Source organism: Rhinatrema bivittatum, chromosome 9 (genome assembly GCF_901001135.1).
Source record: "Rhinatrema bivittatum chromosome 9, aRhiBiv1.1, whole genome shotgun sequence".
Classification (NCBI taxonomy): domain Eukaryota; kingdom Metazoa; phylum Chordata; class Amphibia; order Gymnophiona; family Rhinatrematidae; genus Rhinatrema; species Rhinatrema bivittatum.
The window spans coordinates 179,948,948-179,960,983 of record NC_042623.1 but is presented as its reverse complement, the minus strand read 5'-3'; the positions used below and the strand labels follow the sequence as shown (position 1 = coordinate 179,960,983).

Here is a 12,036-nt window from a genome sequence, read left to right as displayed (position 1 = left end):
TTAAGTTCTGCTGTTCGCTTGTTTTAGCTCTCCCGGTTGGGGAGCCCAGTTCAAGTTGGAGTTTTTCGATGTTAGTTTGAATTTTTCTAGCCAGTTTGTTACTTGGTTGCATTGCTGCTTTGACATTACGTATGACTGAGGGGCTGTGATTGGCACAGGGGCTTATATATGGCTCCGCCCACAAGTTCTGCTCTGTCTCCACCCGCTGGTGCGGAGTCACAACCCAGGTGTCCTGGACTGATCCTTGGTACTACAGGAACGAAAATTATCAGGTAAGAAACTAATTTTCCTTTAGATTTCTGACAGTCCTTCATACTTGCAAAATGTTAACCAATCTGAACTTTCCAATTTCAGTCTGTTTAAACAACGGAAACTATGGTAAGAGAACCACGAGAAACATGAAGACACAATGCTTACTTGGGGAAGTAAGAATAGCACAGAATTGTAATCTGATTTATATAACTGATATCAGTACCACTTTTCTCAGTAACTGTTTATTATTATCTTTCTTTCTCATATATATGCAGTCGCTTATGAAAAAAACAGTACTAATCTCTGATCTACTGGACTATAAGCCGGCCTTCGTAGCAATAACCGAAACCTGGCTAAAGAGCACACGGATACCATTCTTATAAATCAAATGGCTAATAATAATTATGACATTTTTTCAATTCCCAGACCTCAGCGTAGAGGTGGTGGACTTATGTTCATTGTAAAGAAAGATTTTGCTTTCAAATTATTTATTTATTTATTTAAAGAATTTATATACCGGGGTTCCTGTATAGTATACATATCACCCCGGTTTACAAGGAACCAAAACTATCGCTAAGGAACCGTAACTATCGCTTCATTTAGCGGTTTACATTGAACATTTAGCGGTTTACATTGAACATAGTTAATTTGAGAAAACATAAATAAACATAAATAAACATAAAATAGTTAATTTGAGAAAAGGTATATAATATAAGCTGGGGAAGATACGGAGGATATGAAATGCCTTTTTTCTTGCTCATTAGTTCTATGGGAAAGCTTGTTCGAACAACCAAGTCTTAAGTTTCTTTTTAAATGTAGCGTGGCACGGTTCAAGGCGAAGGTCCGGAGGGAGCGAGTTCCAGAGAGAAGGGCCCGCTGTGGATAGAGCATGTTTCCTGAGGGAGGATTTCGCCTGTTGTGTGGTTAGTCTGTACTGATATGCGCTTCTAGTTGGTTTCACTGATGTGTGTAGCTGAATTTGAAATGTTAAATTGAGTGGAGCGATATTATGTAAGGCCTTATGTATCATCATTAAGGACTTGAATTGGATCCTGTATTTTATCGGGAGCCAGTGTAGATGATGCAGGATTGGGGTGATATGGTCTCTTTTTTTGGCATTTGAGAGAATTCTTGCCGAGGCATTCAGGACCATCTGAAGTGGTTTTGTGGTGCAAGCTGGTAGGCCAAGGAGGAGAGAGTTACAGTAGTCCAGTTTTGGGAGTATGATGGCTTGTAGAACCATGCGGAAATCTCTGTACAGAAGGAGTGGTTTTAGTTTCTTTAAGGTTTGTAGTTTAAAGAAACATTCTTTTGTTGTGTTATTGACGAATTTGTTGAAGCTGAATCCACTGTCTAAGATGACTCCCAGGTCCTTTACTTGTTGAGAAAAGGTATCCGGACTTTGGTTGGCGTTCGGAGGAGTGGATGGGACATAGTTTTCCGGTGCTATAATGAGGATTTCAGTTTTGTTTGTGTTTAAGACTAGGTTGAGGCTGGTGAGAAGGTTGTTGATAGCTGCGAGACATTTACTCCAGTGTGACATGGCTTTGTGTAGTGTGTCCTCTATAGGGATGAGGATTTGTATGTCATCCGCATATAGGAAGTGTATAAGCTTGAGGTTGGTGAGTAATTGGCAGAGAGGGAGAAGATATATATTGAAGAGAGTCGGGGAGAGGGATGAACCTTGCGGAACTCCCCTTTTAGATTCGATGGCACGAGACTCTTTGTTATTTATCCTGACCTTGTATGATCTGTCCTCCAAAAAAGATTTGAACCAGTTGAACGCTGCTCCTGTAACTCCCCTCATATAGCACAACAATATGAGATTGCACTGTTTGATTCAAAGAAATTACAAATTTGTTTACTGTATTGCCCTCCAGGTCTGTTAGAGCATAATCTTTCACCTATTATTGAATTCTTCTCTGAATCCAAACAAGCTCTCAATAACTTACATATGGGCGTTAAACCACTTTCATTGTCGGATCAATTCTTTATGTTATGGAGTGGTGCGAAGAAGGGCCAGAAGGCATCTAAAGCCACAATTGCACGCCAGTTGAAAAAAGCTATTGGTTCTGCCTACATTTGTCACGGTCGTCCTATCCTGGAGGGGTTAAGGGCTCATTCTATCTGGTCGCAGGCGGTCTCCTGGGCAGAATGTTCAGCTAAGTGTCGCCGCTAGAAATTTGCAGGATAGCTATTGGGAAGTCTCTGCATACCTTTGCCAGGCATTACCGACTGAACGTCCAGGTCTCGGACATTGACAATTTTGGTGCAAGTGTACTTCAAGTGGAACTCTCACAGTCCCACCCCCATTTGGGAAGCTTTGGTACATCCCAGGAGTCTGGCCTGATCTGGGTACATACAGGGAAAGGAAAATTGGTTCTTACCTGCTAATTTTCATTCCTGTAATACCACAGATCAGTCCAGAGTCCCGCCCGGTGGAGGAAAGAACATTTGGAGAGTCCACTTGATCTGACATTTTCTCTTGGTTGTCTGAAGAATAGTGCAGGATTCTGATCGCTATTTCAAGTTTCTTTATTGTCTATTGTTGTAAGTTGTTTTTTACTTTTTCCCCTGCTCGTTGGGGGGATATAGTTGCTGTCTTAGCTTGGGTACATAGTAATACTGAAGGACTGCAGGTGCTACACTGGGTTATGTGCCAGTGGCTGTGAAAATTTCTCTGTCTCCATCTGCTGGAAGAGAGGGAAAACCCAGGAGTCTGGACTGATCTGTGGTTCTACAGGAATGAAAACTAGCAGATAAGAACCAATTTTCCTTTATCCTTAAATAGAGCAACAGGGGAATAAGTTAAACATAATTGCAGGAACTTTCTATATAATGACTGTTAGACCTGTATTGTATGTGCTATAATATAATTTGACCTTAGCATCTGTGACGAAGGACAGAGTCTTAGCAGTACGGGCAGTTCTAGCCCTTCAGCTGCCTCAAGAGAGAGCCATAGCTGCTTATATTCTGTACCCAGTCATGCTTTTAGGCACGCCAGACGAGATGCCTAATAATAGCCAAACAATTTAGCGAGTGCCATACCCCCTCCCAATTTGGTACACCAAAGGGTGCTTAATTTTTAACCATGACACCCTCCCCTACCAGATAAACTTAGATGTTAGTCAATTAAATAAATAAAGAAGCTCATGGGTAAAGAGTGTGGCAGATGTTAGTTAGCAAAACATTCATCTTAAGAATCCCAATGCCAGCAGCCCATGATATGAGCAGTCCCTCCTAAGGCTTCAGATCTTCCCATATTTTATTAACCACTGTTACGTAGTTAAGTTTATAGATATCAGGCCCATCTTTAGGAATGGTCTGATATCTGTAAACTTAACTACATAACAGAGAGACAACTCGGGATAGGGACTGCGTCTCCAGGTCCATGGCTGAATAATTCCAGTTTTTGAAAATGTATTTTATATCCCAAAGCACTGCCATAATCAGAGAGGAAATCAAGCAATTCTAGATTGGTGATAACAAGATAAGATTTTATGCAATCTACCAGTGAGCATAAAGCCTGTTATGTGAGCATCTGTTCTGATAACCTGGGCTAAGTCAAATACGAGAGGGGAACGTGGACACCCCTGCCGAGTGCCATGTCAAATAGGGAAGGGGACGGAGAGAGGTCATCATATAGTGCTTGTATCCAAGCAAGAAATCCTGTGCAGAAATGGGTTTCTTTTGACACAAACAGATTAGGGCTTGCCTTTGTCAAACAGACTGTATCTAGTTGACTATCAGATTGCATCTTCTTCTGTTATGCCCAGGCAGGACTGAATCTGGTGGGCCATGTAACAGAGCCCTGGCAGCGTTAGTGGCTCACCTGTGGAGATGTGCAAATCTGTGACATGGACTTCTCGCCACACATTTATATTTTGCTACTTGTCTGGACTGGGATGGCTGACACGAGAGTACGTTTGGCCGGTCTGTCCTGCAGAACTTTCTTGAGGTTTAGAACCCATTGTTTTTGTTCCAGGCAGCCCCTCGTAGATTAAGTATAAAATGGAAAAAAGGCTTGTTGCTAATAAATAAATAAATAAATATATATATTATGCCCATTGGCACTTGTTGTTTCCCCTTTTTTCATTGGGGGGAGGGGGGGGCAGCCTGTAGCTAGGGATTCTCCATGTGTGAGAACTGCCATCCTATTTGTTCTTGGAGGAAGCAGAATTGCTTTTCTTTACCAGGTGTTCTTCAAGGAGAACATAATGTCAAGCCTCATGAAATCCCCCCATCTCTTTTTGGAGTTGGTTTCTCTGTTTTTAAGGCTGAAATACAAGACTGAAAGGACCCTGTGGATGCAGGGCATGATCAGTAAGGCACAGCCAAAGTTCTAGAAACTGTGCTGTAAGCTTTCCATGCCAGGCTCCATCGCATGATGTCACCCATGTGTGAGCACTGACATCCTGCTGTCCTCGGAGAACACCTGTTACAGGTAAGCAACTCTGCATTCCCTAGACTCTTACTACTGCTCTGGTTCCTAAAGTGGTAGGCTCAAGATCACACAAGAGGCGGTGCCAGAGCTTGGATCTGAACCCGGGAATCCTATCTCCCCTCATTGAAATGATATCATGGCTGTATTGTTTGTCTTCAGGGAGCAGGTAGCCGAGGAGGCCAAGATGGAGGCCAAGCTGTTTAGTGAGCGTCTGGAGTCTCTGAAGAAGCAGTTTCACATGGAGCGAGTTGCAGCAAGAAAAGCTGCACAAAGGGACTTAACAGAGGTGAGGTGAAGGCATTGTCTGCAGTACACGGTAAAGTGAACTTGCGTATCTCACTCTTATGGTAACATGTAAGCAAAGGGGCTGAATGAGCAGTAGCAACAGCCATCCCAACTTAAGAACATTAAAAGTGCCGTACTGGTTCAGATCAAGGTCTATTACGCTTGGAAGAGGGCTTGGGGGGGGTCGTCTGCATGCTACCATCCTTAAACAGGAGAAAAAGTTAAAAAAAAAACTTGTTGGGCAGATTAGATGGAGCATTCAGGTCTTTATCTGCTGTCATTCACTATGTTGCTATGTCATATCGAGCCCAGCATCGCGCTCTAGCAGTGACCAATCCGGTTTGCAAGTACCTGGAGGATCCGTGCTCTCCTCTTCTCCTCCTGGACCCCAACCGCTTCACTGAATGCTATCTTTGTGCCTTGTGAGAGATTTCTTATTTTGCACTGAGCCCTCCTTTGTTTCCCCTGTCAGACATCCTTTCATTTGTAATCCTTGAACTGCACAGAAAGAAAGTTTAATAAATCCAAACAAAAAAAATATATCAGGAGGTACCTTTTTTTAATTTTATTTATGAAAGTTCAATACAACAATATTAAATTAGTAATGCAACAAGTGGGTTGAATCGTTTTCTCCATAATGTCCCTCCCACCCCAGTTTCCTCCATTCCCCCCTATTCCCCCTATCCCCTGTCCCCTTCTCTAGTCCTTGATATATTCCATATAGACAAGACAGGCAATACAGGCGTTCCCTGTACGTACCAGGATCAGTCCGGACAGTGGGTTGTTCTCCCCCCCCCCCCTTCCAGCAGATGGAGTCAGAGCAAAAACTGAGAGGGCGCTCTCTCATAAGCTGGTGCGCCCTCTGCATCCCCTCAGTATTTCTCTGACTCCAGCAGATGAGGGTTACACCTTCGGTTCCCCAGTTAATTTTAGAGAGGATAGTATCATGCCAATTTATTTATCCTTTTCTCTCTAAATTTCTGTTCTTGGATGGATCATAGTTTAAAAAAAAAAGAATTTCCTCAGTGAGCAGTTCTGCTGAAGACTTGCAGGCAGAACTTTGGCTCAGTGGCAGATCTGTCACTTTAATTAATTATTGCTGTTTCTGTTGTTTGTGGTAAGTTGTAAACTTTACCTTTTACAGGAGTGTATTTTGCTGCCTTAGGGGTGAATGTTGGTGGTCCAACCTCTCCCCCTCGATAACGACCTGCTGCCCTGAGATGCCGTTTCCTCGGGGTAGCCTTAAAGTTGCAGAGAAGCAGCATTCCTCTGACTTATAAAAAAAAACAAAAAACAATTTACTGAGAGAGAGCTGGTCGTTTTTCTTTTAGATTGGCAGTGCCTGTGGAGAACCCAGATCGTGGCTCTCACGGGAAGGCCTGTGTGCAAGGTGCCTCCCCAGCAGGGAGGGTACCTCGAGGTCTCAGGGGCGGTCTGTTTCGCTCGCAAACGCGCGCCTGGCTCTGGGGAGATCGGCCCCATTCCCATCCAACGTGGGAACGGCGGCCATTTTGTCTTCACAGACACCTGTTCTGGCGCAGCATAACACTGATGCAGACCTCGACCAGGCTTCTTCCCCGCCAATTCTCACTCTGGCTCACCTCCCCAACATAGAGCCACCATCGGAGGACCTTCCTGTTCCCCCTCCTGCTATCCCACCCCCGGAGGCTTTTTCAACAGAGTTCATTATATTGATGCACAATGCTTATCTGGCAAGGCTCAGCCAGCACCAGGACCCTGCCCTGGCACCCCCCCCCCCGCCACCTAAAGTAATCAGACTGGAGGATTCCCCGGACCTGGCAGGGGTATCTCAGGGATCGGGGCCGCCACAGGCAGGTACAGCACCAGGGATTCCTCCTTGTCCTTTAGTACCAGTGGCTGCTTTGGGATCTTCTCGGGTTCGGGTGGTTTCCCGCCCAGCCGTTCCTGACCCACCTCCTCCGTCGGACCCTGCGGTGGACCCTGACCTGGATGACCCGGCTCCATTGGCACACGTTGAGGGGGATGATCCTCGGGTCTTGCGCCTTTTCCAGGGGGACAAATTGGACCCGCTTATTTCTCATGTCCTAGTCGAGTTGGATATTGAGGCCCCCCAGGATGCCCCTGGACCCAGCACTGCGACAAAGAAGGGGGACTCCATCCTGGCTGGACTTCGTCCTCCAGCAAAGACTTTTCCTTTTCATCCTATGCTCCTCCAATTGCTGTCCAGGGAGTGGGAGACTCCAGAGGCTTCTCTACGGGTTGGCAGAGCGATGGACAAGCTGTACCTGCTCCCGGAGGAGTCCCTGGACCTGCTCAAGGTACCGAAGGTGGATGCGTCAGTATTGGCAGTCACGAAGAGGACTACTATTCCAGTGACTGGAGGAGCCGCCCTCAAAGACCTGCAGGACCACAAACTTGAGGTATACTTGAAGATGGTTTTTGAGGTGTCTGCCCTGGGTGTTAGGGCTGCAATTTGTAGCTCCCTAATGCAGAGCAGGTCTCCGGTGGGTCCAGCAACTGCTCAGTACTCAAGAGCTTCCTCCAGGGGAAGCACAGCAGGCAGAACAATTAGAAGCTGTTATTGCTTATGGCGCGGACACATTATATGATCTTCTCAGGGTGATAGCCAGGTCTATGGTCTCAGTAGTCTCAGCTAGACGCCTCCTCTGGCTCAGAAACTGGTTGGCGGATTCTTCTTCCAAGTCTTAGCTGGGCTCCCTTCCCTTCAAGGATAAGTTGCTGTTTGCAGACGAGCTGGATCAACTCATTAAATTGCTCGGGGAGAATAAAGTACATAAGTTGCCGGAAGATCGTCCTCTGAGCTCCAGAACATTCAGCACCACGTGAAGCCGTTTCAGAGGACAACGGTGTTTCCGACAGTCTAGACCAGTTTCTCACAGACCACCTTCTTCAAGATCGCAGTCCTGGTCTCATTCCTTTCAGAGATGAAGACCAGCCCGGGAGACCCTTGCACAAGGGGCTTCTGCTAAATCTTCCCAATGAAACCTTGCCGGCCCACTCTTCAGCTCCCAAGATAGGATGTCGCCTTTCCCTCTTCTATGAGGAGTGGTTCACATTTGCCTCAGACCGATGTGTCTTGGATATTCTACAGCACGGTTACGCTTTAGAATTTGCTCGACCTCTAAGAGACAGGTTTGTCTTCCCCCCCTTGTGGATCAGTAAGGAAACAGTGCACAGTACGACAGACACTGGATTGACTCCTGGATTTGGGGGCCATTCTCTCTGTGCCCGTGGCGGAACTTGGGTTCGGCCATAATTCCGCCTACATTGTAGTCCCCAAGAAAGAAGGCTCCTTCCGACCAATCTGGGATCTCAAAATGGTCAACAGGGCTCTCAAGATACCACACTTCAGGATGGAAACCCTGCGCTCAGTTATTGCTGCGGTGCATCGGGGAGAGTTCCTAGCATCCTTGGACTTGACGGAGGCTTACCTTCATATCCCCATCCTGAAGGACCATCAGCGCTTCCTTCACTTCAAAATCCTGGGTCAGCATTTTCAGTTTCAGGCCCTGTCCTTCGGTCTGGCGACCGCTCCCCGCACCTTCACCAAAGTAATGGTGGTGGTGGTGGCGGCCCTGCGGAAGGAAGGGATCCTAGTCCATTCCTATCTGGTCGACTGGCTCATCCTGGCAAAGTCCAGGGATCTGTGCCAGCGTGTGGTCGAGAGAGTATTGTACCTCCTCCAATCGCTTGGCTGGGTCGTCAGTTTTGCCAAGAGCAGTCTGACTCCTTCGAAGTCCCTCGACTTTTTGGGAGCATATTTTGACACCAAGGTGGGCAAAGTCTTTGTTTGGATAGAGCTCAGTCTCTCCTCACTCAGGTTCAGCGCTTTCGGGACCTCCAGCTCCTCACAGCATGGGACTACCTCCAAGTGCTGGGCTCCATGACCTCCGCTATCGATGTAGTGCCTTGGGCTTTTGCACACATGCGTCTTTGCAAAGAGCATTACTCTCCCGCTGGAAGCCGATGTCTCGGGAATTTCAGGCTCTTCTGCCGATACCGCCTTTAGCCAAGGACAGCCTGACCTGGTGGCTCAACCTGGATCACTTGCTACGGGGGGGGGGGGGGGGGGGGACTTGGAAGTCCCACAATGGGTGATCATTACCACAGACGCCAGCCTTGCTGGATGGGGGTCAGTGTGCAGAAGGCAATCGACGCAAGGCTGATGGACGCCCGTACAGGCGGCTTGGCCCATCAATCATCTGGAGACAAGAACGGTTTGTCTTGCGCTGAAGCACTTCCTTCCCCTAGTCCAGGGCCAAGCTGTACAAATCCTCTCCGACAACACAATGACAGTAGCGTACATCAACCGTCAGGGAGGAACAAGGAGTCTCCATGTCGCTCGGGAGACGAACAAGCTGATGCTGTGGGCGGAACACCACTTGTTCCATCTCACGGCATCTCACATTGCAGGGGTAGACAATGTTCAAGTGGATTTCTTAAGTCAACACATAGACCCCGGAGAGTGGGAACTGTCCAGGGAGGCGGTGTCACTCCTCTTCATGCGATGGGGGATTCCCCATCTGGATCTGATGGCCATTCAAAGGAACACGAAAGCCCCGTGATTCTTCAGTCGCAGAAGAGAACACTGCGCTGAGGGCATCGGTGGCCGCGGGATCTCCTGCTCTACGTGTTCCCACCTTGGCCCCTGGTGGGAAGGGTGCTCCGAAGAATAGAGAGTCATCAGGGGCCCGTGATCCTGGTGGCTCCGGAATGGCCTTGAAGGCCTTGGTTTACAGACTTGGTCAACCTAGCAGTGGACAGCCCACTTCGACTGAGACATCTGCCGAACCTTCTATGGCAGGGACCAGTATTTTTCGACCAGGTAGATCGCTTCTGTCTAGCGGCCTGGCTTTTGAGAGGCGCAGGCTGAGAAGACAGGGGTACAAGGCTAGGAAGACTTCCACCTCCATGTCCTATATCCGGGTATGGAAAGTTTTTGAGTCACAGTGCCAGTCCATACAGATTTCTCTATGTCATGTGACCATAGCCCAGATCTAGTCTTTCTTACAGCGAGGTCTGGAGATGGGATTAGCCTACAATTCCCTTAGAGTTCAGGTGGCAGCTCTTGGTGCCCTCCTTCGTCATCAGGATGGATCTCCTCTTTCATCACACCCTGACATAGTCCGGTTCTTGAGAGGAATAAAACATGAGAAACCACTGACCCGCAATTTATGCCCTTCGTGGAGCTTGAATTTGGTCCTTTGAATTCTAGGCGGTCCACCTTTTGAACCTCTGAAGAGAGCTACCCTCAAGGACCTCACTCTCAAGACAATATTCCTGGTGTCTATCTGTTCCGCTCGCAGAAACTCGGAACTTCAAGCATTGTCATGTAGAGAGCCTTACCTACTCTTCTCGGATTTGGAAGTATCCTTGTGCACAGTGCCATCTTTTCTATCAAAGGTGGTCTCGTCTTTTCATTTGAATCAGTTGGTGGAGCTTCCGTCCTTCCTGGATGAGGATTCTAGAGACCTTAGACACCTTGATGTCAAGCGCGTCCTCATTCGATATCTGGAGGCTACCAATGACTTCAGTTTATCGGTTCACCATGTATCTGTGGTCTGATCGGACTCGAAGAAAGAAAATTAACAGGTAAGCAACCTAATTTTTCCATCTTTACAAGAACATTGAAATTTGTAATTTTATCATTGTGTACTCTGTATCATTAAACCATAAAGTGTAGGAAAGTGTCTCAGAGAAGCATTCATGCATAGAATCCTTAACCTTTGCCGTGAGCTCTAGGAGAGATGTGGGCTGGTGGTTATTCTTGTTACTGTTGAGTATGTTGTGTGTGCAGTGTCTGCATGTAAGGTTTTTAGGAACAAGTGTTATAGTTCATCTGTGAGACACATGCTTTTCAAACTCAACTTTAGTCACTGTATCTCCTTAAAGTGAGGCTCCTCAGGATAGGTTAAAGAAGCCTGGGGCCTTTGAGACAGATGGCTAATTAAAGATGATTGTACTCCCTATAGATGAAAACTGCCCTCTGTGAAGCTACTTCCAAATCTGCAGAACTTGCGCGAGCCAACAGGGAATTACGTCAGAAAGTAACAGAACTGGGAAAGACAGTGAAGAATCAGCAAGTGAAGCTAAAGAGCCAGAAGAAACAGATCCAGCAGCAGTTGGATGCCAAGGCAAGCAGTGGGCAAAACACAGAACGAATAAAGGTATGTGAGGAGGATGTGAGCACTGCACAAGGCACATACCAGTGGGGGCACAATACAGATTGAAGGAATTTAGTTAGAACAAAAGGAGCCGTTGTAAGCATTAAAAGTTTGCATACGTTTGCCAGTGAGACAAAAACTAATAATAAGTAAAATTTAAAAGCCCTGCATGTGTGAATAATGGGGGTTATGTGCGTGGCTGGGCCCTGTGTGTGCTGCGCGCATTTTCAGAAGGTCCCAGCCACGTACGTAATCCCCGTTCATGCACAGGGATTACGTGCCGAAATGCCAGGCCTTTTAAAAGGGGCGGGGCAGGCCTGGACAGCGCCATTACACGCTGTCCCGGGGAAGCATGCGCTGGCCAGCTACCGGCGCGTACAGTTTACTTCTGCTCCCAAGGAGCAGTAAGTATAAAAATAAAAAAAATTTGGGCTAGGTAGGGTTAGGTTAGGGGTAGGGGAGGAGAAAGGAAGAGGGAGGAAGGTTAGGGTTAGGAAACTGGAAAAACGAGCTATCGCATCACTGCACAAGGCACATACCAGTGGGGGCACGTGAGTCGTGGGCCGCCCGCACATGCGCACAGACACAGGGAAATTAGTTTCTTACCTGATAATTTTCGTTCCTGTAGTACCACTGATCAATCCAGACTCCTGGGTTTTGCCCCCGCCCCTGGAGACAGAGAAGTTTTCAAAACAAAAGTCCGCCTTATATAGATGGTGCCACCTACAGTCCGGCAGTATTACTATGTACAATAACCCTTCAACAAGAAAAAGAAATAACCGGTTCACTTAAGCCTCCTAGTAACTGAACCTGTAGAACCACTTAAGGATGGTCAATCCAATTTCTGCAGATCTGAAAACAAATCAGTCAATAACTGAGCGGACTCTC

The 12,036-nt window shown here is 47.0% G+C and overlaps 1 protein-coding gene across 1 annotated transcript in view; it reads left to right on the top strand.

The window, feature by feature from the left end:
* VWA5B2 (von Willebrand factor A domain containing 5B2) overlaps positions 1–12,036 on the top strand; it is a 453,973-nt gene that overhangs the window by 205,612 nt on the left and 236,325 nt on the right. The window contains exons 33-34 of the mRNA XM_029617330.1: positions 4,856–4,982; positions 10,957–11,151. Of these exons, the coding sequence (XP_029473190.1) occupies positions 4,856–4,982; positions 10,957–11,151 (322 nt within the window). The remainder of the gene's footprint in view (positions 1–4,855; positions 4,983–10,956; positions 11,152–12,036) is intronic.